Source organism: Pelodiscus sinensis, chromosome 23, assembly GCF_049634645.1.
Source record: "Pelodiscus sinensis isolate JC-2024 chromosome 23, ASM4963464v1, whole genome shotgun sequence".
In the NCBI taxonomy this organism is placed as follows: Eukaryota; Metazoa; Chordata; order Testudines; family Trionychidae; genus Pelodiscus; species Pelodiscus sinensis.
This window is the reverse complement of record NC_134733.1, coordinates 1,934,894-1,950,241: the sequence shown is the minus strand read 5'-3', so window position 1 is coordinate 1,950,241 and position 15,348 is coordinate 1,934,894. Positions and strand designations below refer to the sequence as shown.

The following is a 15,348-nucleotide window of genomic DNA, read 5'->3' as shown; positions in this document are numbered from 1 at the left end:
GAGGGAGAGGGGAGGACAGCGGGTCAGAAAGAGAAGGAGAGGACAGCTTTCATCCCTCCGGGACAAGATGATCCCCCTCTGAGGCAGCCAGGGTCAAACCTAAGCCCTCAACTTCCTGTGAGAGGAAGGCGAATCTGCCGCCTGCCACCAGGTGGTGGCCCTTGTGGGTGGCAGGGTCTGCAGTTTCCTCCACACAGTCGAAGTGGGGGCAGTGGGAGTATCCTCCGTGGCCTCCCCATGCAGGGACTTGGCGAGGGAGACCTTTATTCCCTCCACAACTGCCACGGTCACCTCAGCCACCTCACAGTGCTGTGAAGCATCCAGGGGTTCAGAGGGAAGGCCGGCTCCAACATCCATGCTCTGAGGAACGAGGAGGGCATCCTCCCTTTTCGTAGGCATGGTGGAGCGCTGGGCCCACTTGAGGTGCCTCCCCATGGCGAGCTCCCAGCCCTCAGAGGAGGAGGTTTGGACGTTAGAGGAGGAAGAGCCAGGGGACAAGGGCAGCAGTGGGAGTGCAATGGAAGAAGGGGGCTGGGCAGTGGGGGAAGGAAGAACGTACCCCTGAGGTAGGCCCTGTCCAAGTCTCGTTGCTGACCCCGCCACCCTCTCCTCCATGGGCCTGGCCTTGCCACTTATTGCAGTGACAGCAGCACCCACACGCTCATGTGGGCTCAGTGGAGCCAGAGTGGGACTGACGATGGTTGCGGTTGGAGGAGGGGTGACCCCAGGATCTGGATTGTCAGGGCCACCGGCGATGGTGGGGCTGGTGCCCTCCCAGGTGCTGGGGGTCCTGAGTGCCCCTCTGGGCTGGACCAGGAGGCAGTCCCTTTGGACGTGTCCCGGTACCCGACAGAGAAAACACCGGACTTCCCCCACTGCGTAATACACCCGGTACTGGGCCCCTTGATGGGGCATCAGAAACGACCCTTCTAGGGCTTTTCTGCCCCACCCCATCCCACCGGCAGTAGTTGGACTTGAATCTGCCGGTGGAAGGAGAGGACATGGTGGAGGGTGGGAACCATGGAGCCCAGAGAAAGGGGACTTAGGACTGACAAGGGCCTCCCCAAAGTGGAGAGGAAAGGCAGTAGGGCAGTGTTGGGGAGGAAGAGAAGAACAGAGGAAATACCACCCGGCTTGAGCAGGACATGGACTACTCCCACCGCCAAACCCTTCTCCACCACCTCCTGGGTGGTGGTCTTGGATGCCGGGAAGAATATTACTTTCCCAAACATCTTAGAGGCTGCCAACAGCGGGGGCTTTTTCGGCAGATCCTGTACTCCTCGTTTTTTGAGGAGTACCGGAGCTGTCGGCAGAAACGCGGCAGAACCGTGGTTAGACTTTACTTTCACTTTCGACACTGAGCCTGATAGGCACAGTGTCGGAACGTGAGTATGCAAATGAAGCCGGGAGATTTAAATCCCGGGCTCATTTGCACTTCCAAAGTGCTTGATTTGCAGCCCTCTGTCGGCAGAGGGATGCCGTCTAGACATAGCCTGGGGGCTGGGACACTGTCACCATCAGAGCTGGTGGAGAAAACAGGGGGTGGGAAAGAGGGGAAGCCATGGCTGGCACTGGGGCTGTGCCAGGGGGGTGAGCCACCATTGCAGGAGGTTTAGTGCAGGTTCTCTGGTCCTTCCTGCCCTTCAGAGGGACCTTTTTCATGGTGACACTGGTGGCAGAAGGTGCCTTGCCAGGAGCAGTCAGGGTCCCAGAATCCCCATCTAGGTTCACCACCACCGTTCTATGAGCGGCTAGCCCGGCAGCCTCAGGGGTCAACATTTGCAGAGGGAGATGTGAGGACAGGAGGAGAAGGGGTGGCAGGAACGTCACACGACAGCCCCTTCATCGTAGTCATGGGCATGGAGGGAAGGACAAGATCAAACAATTGGGAGAAGACAAAAGTGCCATGGGAGGGAGCAAGAGGAAGAAGGGGGGAGGGGAAAAGGAAGGTTCCTCACACCTCCCACCCCCACTAGGCTGGAAGCAGGGTGGGAGGGCAGTGATACAGAAAGGAGGGAGGGGGATTAAGGAATAAGAGGTACAACTCCCAGCACAGGATGGTAAGACCGGCTCCTCCGGCTGCACTAGGGAAACGGGGGGAGGGGGGAGGTAGATTATATTAACAACAACATGGGGGAATTGAAACTGCATTGAGGGAGGGTAACTAAGAAAAGAAGGGGAGACTCAGGTGCCAAACAAGAGAAGCGGGGGGAAGGGCACACAGGAAAAGCGGGGGGAGCAGTGGAGAGGGAGGGCAGGCGGCAAGAGAGAGCCTTCTGCTGTTTTGGTCTTCACCAAGAAGTCTGATGATGAAGGATGCCTGACATAGTGAATGCTAGTGGGAAGAGGGTAGGGTTAGAAGAACAAGTTAAAAAGGCAAATGCAGTGCCCATCTTTAAAAAGGGAAGAAGGACGATCCAGGGAACTACAGACCAGTCAGCCTCACTCCCGCCCTGGAAAAATCATGTAGAAGATCCTCAAGGAATCCATTGTGAAGGACTTGGAAGAGGGGAGTGTGATCAGGAATGGTCAACATGGATTCACAAAGGGCAAGTCGTGCCTCATCTATCTGATTAGCTTCTATGCTGAGGTAACTGGCTCTGTGGACGTGGGAAAGTCAAGGTATATCACATCCACTGACTTTAGCAAGGCTTTTGATACAGTCTCCCACCATATTCTTGCCAGCAAGTTAAGGAAGTATGGATTGGATGAGTGGACTGAGGTGGCTGGAAAGCTGGCTAGCCTGTTGGGCTCAACGGGGAGTGATCAGCGGCTCAATGTCAGGTTGGTATCTAGCAGAGAGCCCCAAGATTTGATTCTAGGACCGGTTTTGTTCAACATCTTTATTAATGACCTGGATGAGGGGATGGATTGCACCCTCAGCAAGTTTGCAGATGACACTAAGCTAGGAGGGCAGGGTAGATACACTGGAGGGCAGGGATAGAGTCCAGAGTGACCTGGACAGATTAGAGGATTGGGCCACAACAAATCTGATGAGGTTCAACAAGGACACGTGTTGAGTCCTGCACTTGGGACGGAAGAATCCCAAGCACTGTTACAGGCTGAGGACCAAATGGCTAAGTAGCAGTTCTGCAGAAAAGAACTTGGGGGTTACAGTGGATGAGAAGCTGGATAGGAGTCAACAGTGTTAGATATTAGGAAAAACTATTTCCCTAGGAGGGTAGTGAAGCACTGGAATGGGTTACCTAGGGAAGTAGTGGAGTCTCCATCCCTAGAGGTGTTTAAGTCTCGGCTTGACAAATCCCTGGCCGGGTTGATTTAGTTGGGATTGGCCCTGCCTAGAGCAGGGGGCTGGACTTGATGACCTCCTGAGGTCTCTTCCAGTTCTATGATTCTATGTGCCCTGGTAGCCAAAAGGGCTAATGGCATATTAGGTGCATTAGGAGGAGCGTTGCCAGCAGATCCAGAGAAGTGATTATTCCCCTTTATTCAGCTCTGGTGAGGCTACATCAGGAAGATTGTGTCCAGGCCCCCCACTATAGAAAGGATGTGGATGCATTGGAGAGGGTCCAACCAAGGGCGACCAAAATGATGAGGGGGCTGGAGCACATGACCTATGAGGAGAGACTGAGGGATTTGGGTTTGTTTAGTCTGCAGGGGTATGTCTACACTACCACCCTAGTTCGAACTAGGGTGGTAATGTAGGCAACCGAAGTTGCAAATGAAGCCCGGGATTTGAATTTCCCGGGCTTCATTTGCATCTTGCCGGGCACCGCCATTTTTAAATCCCCGCTAGTTCGGACTCCGTGCCCGCGCCTACACGCGCCTACACGCGGCACGGAGTAGGTAGTTCGGACTAGGCTTCCTATTCTGAACTAGCTGTACACCTCGTTCCACCAGGGGGGTGTCCAACCTGTAATTCAAACTAGATTGCAACTGCAATTCACCTGTGTCCCTTGCCATCCTACCTCTTGGCTCCCTTCTTCACTCTGGTGGAACTCCAGTGGAATTATCCCTGACTTACATTGGTGTAGGTCTGAGAGTGGGATGGGTTGAAATAACCAGCTCAGAATTAGAAAATCACAAGGCTAAGGGACTTCTCCAAGGAAATCTCCAAGGAATTCAGGGTATGTCTACACTACAAAGTTAGTTCGAACTAACGGACGTTAGTTCGAACTAACTTTAATAGGCGCTACACTAGCGCTCCGCTAGTTCGAATTTGAATCGAACTAGCGGAGCGCTTAGTTCGAACTAGGAAAACCTCATTTTACGAGGACTAACGCCTAGTTCGAACTAGCTAGTTCGAACTAAGGGCTGTGTAGCCCTTTAGTTCGAACTAGTGGGAGGCTAGCCCTCCCCAGGTTTCCCTGGTGGCCACTCTGGCCAACACCAGGGAAACTCTATGCCCCCCTCCCGGCCCCGGACCCCTTAAAGGGGCACGGGCTGGCTACGGTGCCCGTGCCAGGTGGAAGCCTGCCAGCACCCAGCTAGCAGACCCTGCACCTGGCACGGCACAGAGCCACCCACCCGATGCCCCCCAGCCCACCCCCTCTTGCCGGGACCAGGCTGGCGGCTCCCGGGAGCTTGCCCTGGACCGCAAGAGGCGGGCACCTTCCTGGGCTAGTGCGGACATCGTGGACCTCGTCCACGATCTCCTCACTAGGCACAGGAAAGTGGCCGTCTAGGGCAGGAGAGCTGCCAGCCTGGCCACCCAGGACCAGGTGTGCATGAAAATCAAGGGGGTCCACTGAGACCCCCGACCCTGAGCCCTGAGCTTACAATGGCCGTACTGGGTCAGACCAAAGGTCCATCTAGCCCAGTAGCCTGTCTGCCAACAGCGGCCAACCCTAGGGACCCTGGAGGGGATGGACCGAAGACAATGACCAAGCCATTTGTCTCGTGCCATCCCTCTCCAGCCTTCCACAAACTTTGGGCAGGGACACCACTCCTACCCTCTGGCTAATAGGACTCCATGGACCCAACCTCCATCACTTTATCTCACTTCCCTTTAAACTCTGTTCTAGTTGTAGCCTTCACAGCCTCCTGCAGCAAGGAGTTCCACAGGTTAACTATTTGCTTTGGGAAGAAGAACAACTTTCTCTTACTAGTTTCAAGCCTGCTACCCATTCCTTTCCTTTGGTGTCCTCTAGTCCTTCTTTATGGGAACTAATGAAGAGCTTTTCTGTATGCACCCTCTCCACCCAACTCCTGCTTTTAGAGCCCTCTATCCTGTCCCCCCTCAGTCTCCTCTTTTCTAAGCTGAACAGTCCCAGTCTCTGTAGCCTCTCTTCATATGGGACCTGTTCCCAACCCCTGATCATGTTAGTTGCCCTCCCCTCTCCCAGCCTTTCTCTTCCCCTCTCCCACCTCCTTTTCCCAGTCTCCCCCAGTTTTTTTTCAATAAAGACAGAGTCAATGTTGGAAGAAACGTTATCTTTATTTTGTACATCAATAAGAAGGGGGGCTAAGGAAGGGTAAGTGGAAGGAGGTGAGGGAGGAATGGGGTACGAGCCCCCGATGGGGAGGACTGGGCTGGCTCTGCGGGCTTCTGGGGGTGGAAGCTCTCCTGCAGCCCCCCAATTACTCCCTCTCCGCAGATGGCAGCCTGCGGCAAGTGCAGCCGGGCTGATGGCCGAGTGGTGTGATGTGCCCAGTGTGGGCACTCAGGGCACTCCAAGCCAGAACTTCTTTGCAAGCGGGGCACCCCTTAGAACTGTGTGTCCGGGGTGGGGGTCGGGACCCTTTAAGCGCAGCCCTCGGCTAGCCTGAGACAGCATCTCCATGCTCTAAGTCCTCCTTTTATGCCCTGCCGGCACTGCTTCCGGCCATCCTTAAGCCCTGTTCAGAGTCCACTCAATGTGGACTTACTAGTTCGAACTAGCAAAACGCTAGTTCGAACTAGTTTTTAGTTCTAGATGCGTTAGTTCGAACTAGCTTAGTTCGAATTAACTAATTCGAACTAAGTTAGTTCGAACTAGCGCTGTAGTGTAGACGTACCCTCAGAGACAAATAAAGCCAACCAGGAGGTAAAGACAAATGAAATGTTTAAATGACGTGATTAAGAAATGCCAGGTTATTGTGTTAGGTTTATATAATGATCTTTTTTTAGATGGAAGATTTTAAAATGTACAGAAGCAGAAACTAACCTGTGGCATGGGAACCTCTTTCCTCCAGCCACTATGGTGGCATCACACAGTTGCTGGTCCTGGTACAACTGCTTCAAGCCTGCAGAAATAGGAAGAGAAAGCCAAAGCTGCATCAGAACAGACCTTGCAACAAATATCTGGGGACAAGAGAGAAATAACTTTGTCTAAAGGCATTTTTAGATAGTATCAAATCTCAGGTCAGTTGTCATCAGATGGAGTAACAGCCCCCGGATAGCAAAAGTGGTTCCCATCTGATTGCTCTTTGGCGGCCTATGTACAATGGTCTCAGACGAGCACCTATTACACAGAATGAAAGGGATCCACTTACTGCTGGGACCCTTGTTGGCACCTCAGCCAAGAGGCTAAGGACTGAACGCACCATGGGGTCCACACTTCCTTCTTTCTTCTGTGCAGGCTCCCTCCAAGTCTGGGGCAGGGCAACACAAAACAGGCTGCGGGTGAGAACTTTGCACTTCAACCCAAGGCTGTCTCATTCTGAGGATAAACAGCTGACGATAAACAGTCTCCAGTGATGCCTCATCAGTGTCTCTCACTCCCACCACATGTACTGAGCAAAGCTAAAGGGATGAATAAAACCTGAAAGTAGATTTATTGGAGCACAAGCTTTTGTGGGCAAAGTCCCACTTTGTCAGATGCATGTAGAGAAAATTGCAGAGGCAGGTATAAATATACAGGCACATGAAAAGAAAGGAGTACCAATCATGAGGAAGGCCAGAGATAATGATGTCAATTTAGTCAGGGAGGATGAGGCCTACTACTAGCAGCTGATGTGGAGGTGTGAACACCAAGAGAGGAGGAACTGCTTTTGTAGTTGGCTAGCCATTCACAGTCTTTGTTTAATCCTAAACTGATAGAGTGCATCTAGACTGGCAAGTTTTTCCGCAAAAGCAGGCGCTTTTTGAAGCTGCCGGGCACCATGGGATGTGGCTGTTCGCCTGCCAGGCCTGCCAGGCACCAGAGGGCAGGGACACTCGTGCACCCAGGGGCAGGGCCGCGCATATGCCACACCCCTATGAGCCACGTGCCTGGGGCCAGCAACCCTATGCGCCGCGTGGCCGCACACCTGGGGCCGGCGCCCCCCATAGCCACGTGCCTGGGGCCAGGGCCCCCCGTAGTCGCGCACCTGCTATACCCCCATGGCTGTGTCTACACTGGCCACTTATTCTGGAAAATCAGCCACTTTTCCAGAATAACTTGCCAGCTGTCTACACTGGCCCCTTGAATTTCCGGAAAAGCACTGACGATCTAATGTAAAATTGTCAGTGTTTTTCCGGAAAAACTATGTTGCTCCCATTCGGGCAAAAGTCCTTTTCCAGAAAACTGTTCCAGAAAAGGGCCAGTGTAAACAGCACAGTAGTGTTTTCCGCAAAAAAGCCCTGATCGCGAAAATGACGATTGGAGCTTTTTTGCGGAAAAGCGCATCTACATTGGCACGGACGCTTTTCCGGAATTAGTGCTTTTCCTGAAAAGCATCCTGCCAATGTAGACACGCCTTTTCTGGAAATACTTATAACGGAAAACTTTCAGTTTTAAGCATTTCCGGAAAAGGGTGCCAGTGTAGACGTAGCCTGATGTGTTTTGGATCATCGGAGGACAGGAACCCACAACTTTGGAAGAACTGCCAGAAGTGACAGCACAAGGTTTGGGGGCACTGGATGGTTGTGCAGCCAAAGCCCCAGTGGACTGCTGGATACACGGCCTTCGCACTGGACACTGTCCAATCCTCTGCAGTAATTTCAGGGGGAAGGTGTGACGGACTGCCCTCCCCTCCGCATGCTTTATGAAATGGACTCATGGACAGGTGGAAGCTGTGAGCTTCTAATCAGGGTTTGAAATCATGAAGCCTCTACTCATTGGTGGAGCCTTAAATGGGGGAGGGGCTATCAGGCACTCCAGGGCTTTATAAAGGAGTGAGTCAGCAACCAGGGAGCTTGCGAACAGGAGCTGCTAACAGGGAGATTGGAAGGGGATGAGAGACACTTGCCATTCTTTACAATCTTTTCACTACACTCCTGCCCTTCAAGTAGACATTTAAGAACATCTGAGGCATTTCTCCAAAGGAAGGCAGGTATGGATGGTGATAGGTCTGCTGTTGTTATCTGCACAGCATGTGCCATGTTTGTCTTCCTCCAGACGAAAGAAGGGATTTCATCTGCACTAAGTGCAAGCTGGTCACCATTTTGGAAGAAAAAATTACAGGACTTGAGGCCCAAGTATCGACCCTACGTTCCATCAGAGAGGATGAAGACTTCCTCGATAGAAGACTAAGTGCTATGTAGCACTTTACAGACTAACAAGATGGTTTATTAGGTGATGAGCTTTTGTGGGCCAGACCCACTTCCTCAGATCAATATGTGGAAGAAAATCGGCACAACCATATACAGGCAGTCCCTGGGTTACATGGATCCGACTTACATCGGATCCCTACTTACAAACGGGGTGAGGCAACCCCGCACTATCTGCTTCCCCCCAGCAGACCAGGGAGACGCAGAGCGGCTTTTCTCAGCAGACACCTCAGCTTGAGAATAAAGGACTGAGGGAAGTGAGGTGTGGGAGAATAAAACTGAGCTCTGGAGAAATGTTTGGCTAGAGTTTCCCCTACAATATGTACCAGTTCCGACTTACATACAAATTCAACTTAAGAACAAACCTACAGTCCCTATCTTGTATGTAACCCGGGGACTGCCTGTATACCAAAGTGATACATTCCCTCAATGACGTTAAAACATGCATATTGCTTCAAAGACACTTTAACTCCAGATTTCAATGAGAAGCTTCAGAACTGTCATTCATGCTTAAATTTGACATTTTATGTATGGGTTTAAATAAAGACTCTAATTATCTCACCCATTACAAAGATAGCTACCCCAATTATCACCCCTATGTCATTACCTCACAGATACTAACCTTCCCCCCTCACCCCTGCTCTGTTCTAATATTTGATTTGTCAATTTCACATGTGTTCATTTTTTTGATTGTATCACTTTGGTATATATGGTTGTGCTGATTTTCTTCCACGTATTGATCTGAGGAAGTGGGTCTGGCCCACGAAAGCTCATCACCTAATAAACCATCTTGTTAGTATTTAAAGTGCTACACAGTGCTACATCTGTCTTTTGTTTCAGCTAGACCAGACTAACACGGCTGCATCTCTATCGCTATTCCTCGATAGAAGGCAGCATTTAATCCTGCAGGCACGGCAGGCTGAAGAGCCAGTCAGGGCAGTACAGGACAAGGAAGAGAACTGGCAGCATGTAACCTCTCGAAGAAGAAGGCCAACTCTTCATTCCTGTAACCGCTTTTAGGCTTTCTCCACAGGCACTGCGGTGAAGACTGCTTTGACAGGGACCTCTCAGGGAAGAAATCAGAAGGGAACACCATCTACCAGAAGGCATGGGATGCATAGTCCTAGGAATGGGGGGGACTACGGCCTATAATGGCAAGGAGAAAGGAGGGTCAGGGCACAACAGGGAGGCAAGATCAAATCAGTATCTTAGATGCCTATATACAAATGCGAGAAGTATGGGTAATAAACAGGAAGAACTGGAATTGCTAACCAATAAATACAACTATGATATCATTGGTATTACAGAAACCTGGTGGGATGGGACGCACAATTGGAATGTTGGTATGGAAGGGTACGGCTTGCTCAGGAAGGACAGACAGGGAAAAAAGGGAGGAGGGGTTGCCTTGTATATTAAAAATGTACACACTTGGACTGAAGTGGAGATGAACGTAGGAGATAGCTGTGTAGAGAGTCTCTGGGTTAAGCTAAAAGGGGTAAAAAATGAGGGTGATGTCATGCTAGGAGTCTACTACAGGCCACCTCGCCAGATGGAAGAGGTGGATGAGGCCTTTTTTAAACAATTAACAAAACTATCCAAGGCCCAAGATTTGATGGTGATGGGGGACTTCAACTATCCAGACATATGTTGGGAAACTAACACAGCGGGGCACAGGCTATCCAATAAGTTTCTGGACTGCATTGGAGACAACTTTCTGTTTCAGAAGGTTGAAAAAGCTACCAGAGGAGAAGCTGTTCTGTATTTGGTTTTAACAAATAGGGAGGAACTAGTTGAGAACTTGAAAGTGGAAGACAGTATGGGGGACACTGATCATGAAATAATAGAGTTCATGATCTTAAGGAAAGGTAGAAGGGAGACCAGCACAATTGAGGTAATGGATTTCAGGAAGGCAGATTTTGATAAGCTCAGAGAACTTGTAGGTAAGGTCCCATGGGAAGCAAGACTGAAGGGAAAAACAACTGAGGAGAGTTGGAAGTATTTCAAAGGGACGTTGTTAAGGGCCCAAAAGCAAACAATTCCGCTGTGTAGGAAAGATAGAAAATATGGCAAAAGACCAGCTTGGCTTAACAGGGAGATCTTGCATGATCTCAAAATAAAAAAGGAATCATATAAAAAATGGAAACTAGGACAAATAACAAAGGATGAATATAGGCAAGCAACACGGGAATGCAGGGGCAAGATTAGAAAGGCAAAGGCACAAAATGAGATCAAACTAGCTACAGGCATAAAGGGAAACAAGAAGACCTTTTATAAATACATTAAAAGCAAGAGGAAGACCAAGGACAGGGTAGGCCCACTGCTTAGTGAGGAGGGAGAAGCAGTAACAGGAAACTTGGAAATGGCAGAGATGCTCAATGACTTCTTTGTTTCGGTCTTCACCGAGAAGTCTGGAGGTGTGCCTAACGTAGTGAATACAAGCAGAGAGAGTGTAAGTTTAGAAGATAGGATACACAAAGAACAAGTTAAAAATCACTTAGGAAAGTTAGATGCCAGCAAGTCACCAGGTCCTGATGAAATGCATCCCAGGATACTCAAGGAGCTGATAGAGGAGGTATCTGAGCCTTTAGCTATGATTTTTGAAAAATCATGACAGACAGGGGAGATTCCAGAAGACTGGAAAAGGGCAAATATTGTGCCCATCTATAAAAAGGGGAATAAGAACAACCCAGGAAACTACAGACCGGTCAGTTTAATGTCTGTCCCAGGGAAGATAATGGAGCAGGTAATTAAGGAAATCATATGCAAACACTTGGAAGGTAATAAAGTGATAGGGAATAGCCAGCATGGGTTTGTGAAGAACAAGTCATGCCAAACTACTCTGATAGCTTTCTTTGATAGGATAATGAGCCTTGTGGATAAGGGAGAAGCGGTGGATGTCATATACCTAGACTTTAGTAAGGCATTTGATACGGTCTCGCATTATATTCTTATTGATAAACTAGGCAAATATAACTTAGATAGGGCCACGATAAGGTGGGTGCATAATTGGCTGGATAACCGTAGTCAGAGAGTTGTTGTTAATGGTGCTAAATCCTGCTGGAAAGGGATAACAAGTGGAGTTCCGCAAGGGTCTGTTTTGGGACCCGTACTGTTCAATATCTTCATCAATGATGTAGATATTGGGATAGAGAGTACGCTTATTAAGTTTGCAGATGATACCAAACTGGGTGGGGTTGCGACTTCTTTGGAGGATAGGGACATAATTCAAAATGACCTTAGCAAGTTAGAGAAATGGTCAGAGGTAAACAGGATGAGGTTTAATAAAGAGAAATGCAAAGTGTTCCACTTAGGAAGGAACAATCAGTTCCATACATACAAGATGGGAAGCGACTGTCTAGGAAGGAGCATGGCGGAAAGGGATCTAGGGGTCATAGTGGACCACAAGTTGAATATGAGTCAACAGTGTGATGCTGTTGCAAAAAAAGCAAATATGATTCTAGGTTGTATCAACAGGTGTGTTGTAAGCAAAACTCGTGAAGTCATTCTGCCGCTCTACTCTGCACTAGTTAGGCCTCAGCTGGAGTACTGTGTCCAGTTCTGGGCGCCACATTTCAAGAAAGATGTGGAGAAATTGGAAAGGGTACAGAGAAGAGCGACAAGAATGATTAAAGGTTTAGAGAACATGACCTATGAAGCCAGGCTTCATGAACTGGGCTTGTTTAGTTTGGAAAAAAGAAGATTAAGGGGGGACATGATAGCGGTTTTCAAATATCTAAAAGAGTGTCACAAGGAGGAAGGAGAAAATGTGTTCCTCTTGGTTTCTGAGGACAGGACAAGGAGTAATGGGCTTAAAGTGCAGCAGGGGAGGTTTAGATTGGACATTAGGAAAAAATTCCTAACTGTCAGGGTGGTCAAATATTGGAATAAATTGCCAAGGGAGGTGGTGGAATCTCCCTCTCTGGAGATATTTAAGAACAGGTTGGATAGACATCTGTCAGGGATGGTGTAGACGGAGCTTGGTCCTGCCTTGGGGGCGGGGGGCTGGACTCGATGACCTCTTGAGGTCCCTTCCAGTCCTATTATTCTATGATTCTATGAATGGGGGTTCCCTGACCACCACCCCCAAAAGAAGACGGGTGGTGGTGGTTGGGGACTCCCTCCTAACATGGCATAAGGGATTGGTCGGCAAAGGCTTTCCTTGCCGGCTGATCCCTGTCTTGACTGCTGCTTCGTGCCAACAAACAGCTGAGCTGGCACAATGCAGCAACGATTTTTATTCTAATGAAGCAGGGGATATTTAAATCCCTGCTTCATTGACTATGTCGGTGTGTCTAATTTACATGCCTTGGTTGGCAGAGGCATGGAGTCTAGACATACCCATGGAGTGGGGGTTTCAAGTGTGTGAATGGGAGACATGGAGGGTGTTATCTTCAAAGTCTTGATGAGCAACCGTTAAACTATCCCTTAAGTCTGAGCAGTGGTTGGTAGGGAGGGGCCTCGATTCTTTAACAAAAAGAATAGGGAAGCAGAGGCCTGGGTCTTTTCACTGGGCTGCCCTTGAAGGAAGGGGCCGGAGACCCCAGTGTGGGGAGACAGCCCTGGTTTGGAGGGGCAGCTTGAAAAGAGGTTTTAGGGTGAGTGTGAAGGGGTGCAATTAAATCCCCCTCTGTTTTTGGGGGCCTGCCCCCCTTTCCTTTCTCTTTTACACAGAATGCCAGACAGCGATTCCTTGATTAAGACCGTCATGACTCTGCTTTATCTTGTTACCCCGAGTGGAGTGTGAGGGGGGGCCTGGGCCCGCCCTCTCTCCAAGCCCCAGCCCAGGGCCCTAAGGTGAGAGTGTCCTGCCTGTCCACCCCCCACCTGGCTGACGGGGCTAACCAGTGTAATACGTCAGCCCGCAACTGGGGCTCCAGCCGCCCGCCCTGGGCTACTTCCTCACCCCCGCTCATCCTGTCTTACCTCCAGCAATGCCTCTAACCGGCTTCCAGCTCCCCTCCTCTCCGGCCTTCCTCCCCCTCTTCCTCCTCCCCCCTCTTGCACCATCCTTCCTTCCTTTTGAATGTCCCGCCCCCCTTCTGCGCAGGCGCCAGCGTCTTGCCTCCCGCCGTCTTCCCCGCCCCCGCAGTCACTCGCGGGGCCGCGCGCTCCTGAGCATGCGCTGGCATCTTCCTCTCTGGTGCCCAAGGCGCATGTGCGACCGGCGGATGGGCCGCCGCTCCCTAGCTCCATCTTCATCACCGGCTTTTCTCGGGGCTTGGGGACAGGAGGGATCGCCCTTCTGCCACCCTCTCCTGGGTCCCGCCCTGGAGTCGTGCAGGGTTCTAATACCCCGTCACAGTGAGTTTGAAGAGTTTGTGCGGAGGTTTCAGTGGAGAATTAGCCAAGTGTTTTTGTTTCTTCTGATTTGTAACCTACTTTGCTCAACCTGTCCTCACTTATTTCCACTTAAACCCTACGGCTTCCATGTAATAAAACCATTTTTATTTTCTATCAAACCAATTGTAAAGAATTGTTACCTGGGGGAGGCAACCAGTGTGCACATCCCCCTGTCATTGTTACAGGTGGCTTACCCGTACCTAATTCTTTGGGGTCTGATCCCATCTGGGGAGTGGGATCCAGGAGGCTGGGCCCTGAACTGCATTCTCCTTGGACCTGAAGCGGGTCAGTGTCTGTGCTGCTTTTCGGTGGGGGCAGGGCCTTGTCTGGGGGAGATCCAGGGGGCTGGGCCAGCAGGACCAGGTGGTGAGGAGCCCCAGAGAGCAGAAAGGCAAGTGGCAGCGGCCATGTCAGCATCCCTGGAGGCCCTCCCGAGGGGTCATCTGTGATCGCTCCCATGGCAGGGACAATTTATACCTTCAAACCAATGGCACCGCTATGGGCACCCGCATGGCCCCACAATATGCCAACATTGTTATGGCTGACTCGTCCACTAGCGCTCTCCTATACTTATGCTACATTGATTACATCTTCATCATCTGGACCAGGGGATGTGGGGAAATAGATTGACAGAGCCAGATGTGTACCCAGAAGCTTCCTGCTACAAGAAAGGCCCAACAAAGAAAATAACAGAACACCACTGGCCATCACTTGGGGTACGTCTACACTACAGGCCTCCATCGACGGAGGCATGTAGATTTGTGTATTCGAAAAAGGGAAATGAAGCGGTGATTTAAATAATCAATGCTTCATTTAAATTTACATGGCTGCTGCGCTGAGCCGACAAACAGCTGATCAGCTGTTTGTCCGCTCAGTGCGCTAGTCTGCACGCTCCCCTGTCGACATCAAAGCCCTTTGTCGGCAGCCCCGGTAAACCTCATCCCACGAGGAATAACGGGGCTGCCGACAAAGGGCTTTGATGTCGGCAGGGGAGCGTCCAGACTAGCGCGCTGAGCGGACAAACAGCTGATCAGCTGTTTGTTGGCTCAGTGCGGCAGCCATGTAAATTTAAATGAAGCCACGATCATTTAAATTGCGGCTTCATTTCCCTTTGCCAATCAGCCTAATCTACATGGCTCCATCAATGGAGGCATGTAGTCGAGACACACCCTTAGAGTCCCCAGCTAAAACCTCTCCAATGCATCATCAGTGATCTACAACCCATCCTGGACAATGATCCCCCACTCTCACAGACCTTGGGAGGCAGGCCAGTCCTCGCACACAGACAGCCCATCAACCTGAAGCAAATTCACACCAGCAACTGTACACAACATCAAGGTAACGCTAATTCAGGAACCAATCCCTGCAACAAACCTCAGTGCCAACTCTGCCCACATATCTACACCAGTGACACCATCACAGGACCTAACCAGATCAGCCACACCACCACGGGCTCATTCGCCTGCACATCTACCAATGTAATATACGCCATCATGTGCCAGCAATGCCCCTCTGCCATCTACATTGGCCAAACTGGACAGTCCCTACATAAAAGAATAAACGGACACAAATCAGATATCAGTAATGTAACATAC

The 15,348-nt window shown here is 50.4% G+C and overlaps 1 protein-coding gene across 1 annotated transcript in view; it reads right to left on the bottom strand.

Moving 5' to 3' along the window:
- The window catches only part of LOC102461162 (uncharacterized), a 37,046-nt gene that overhangs the window by 17,322 nt on the left and 4,376 nt on the right, over nucleotides 1–15,348 (bottom strand). Inside the window, exon 3 of the mRNA XM_025184963.2 lies at nucleotides 6,108–6,186. Within this exon, the coding sequence (XP_025040748.1) occupies nucleotides 6,108–6,186 (79 nt within the window). The remainder of the gene's footprint in view (nucleotides 1–6,107; nucleotides 6,187–15,348) is intronic.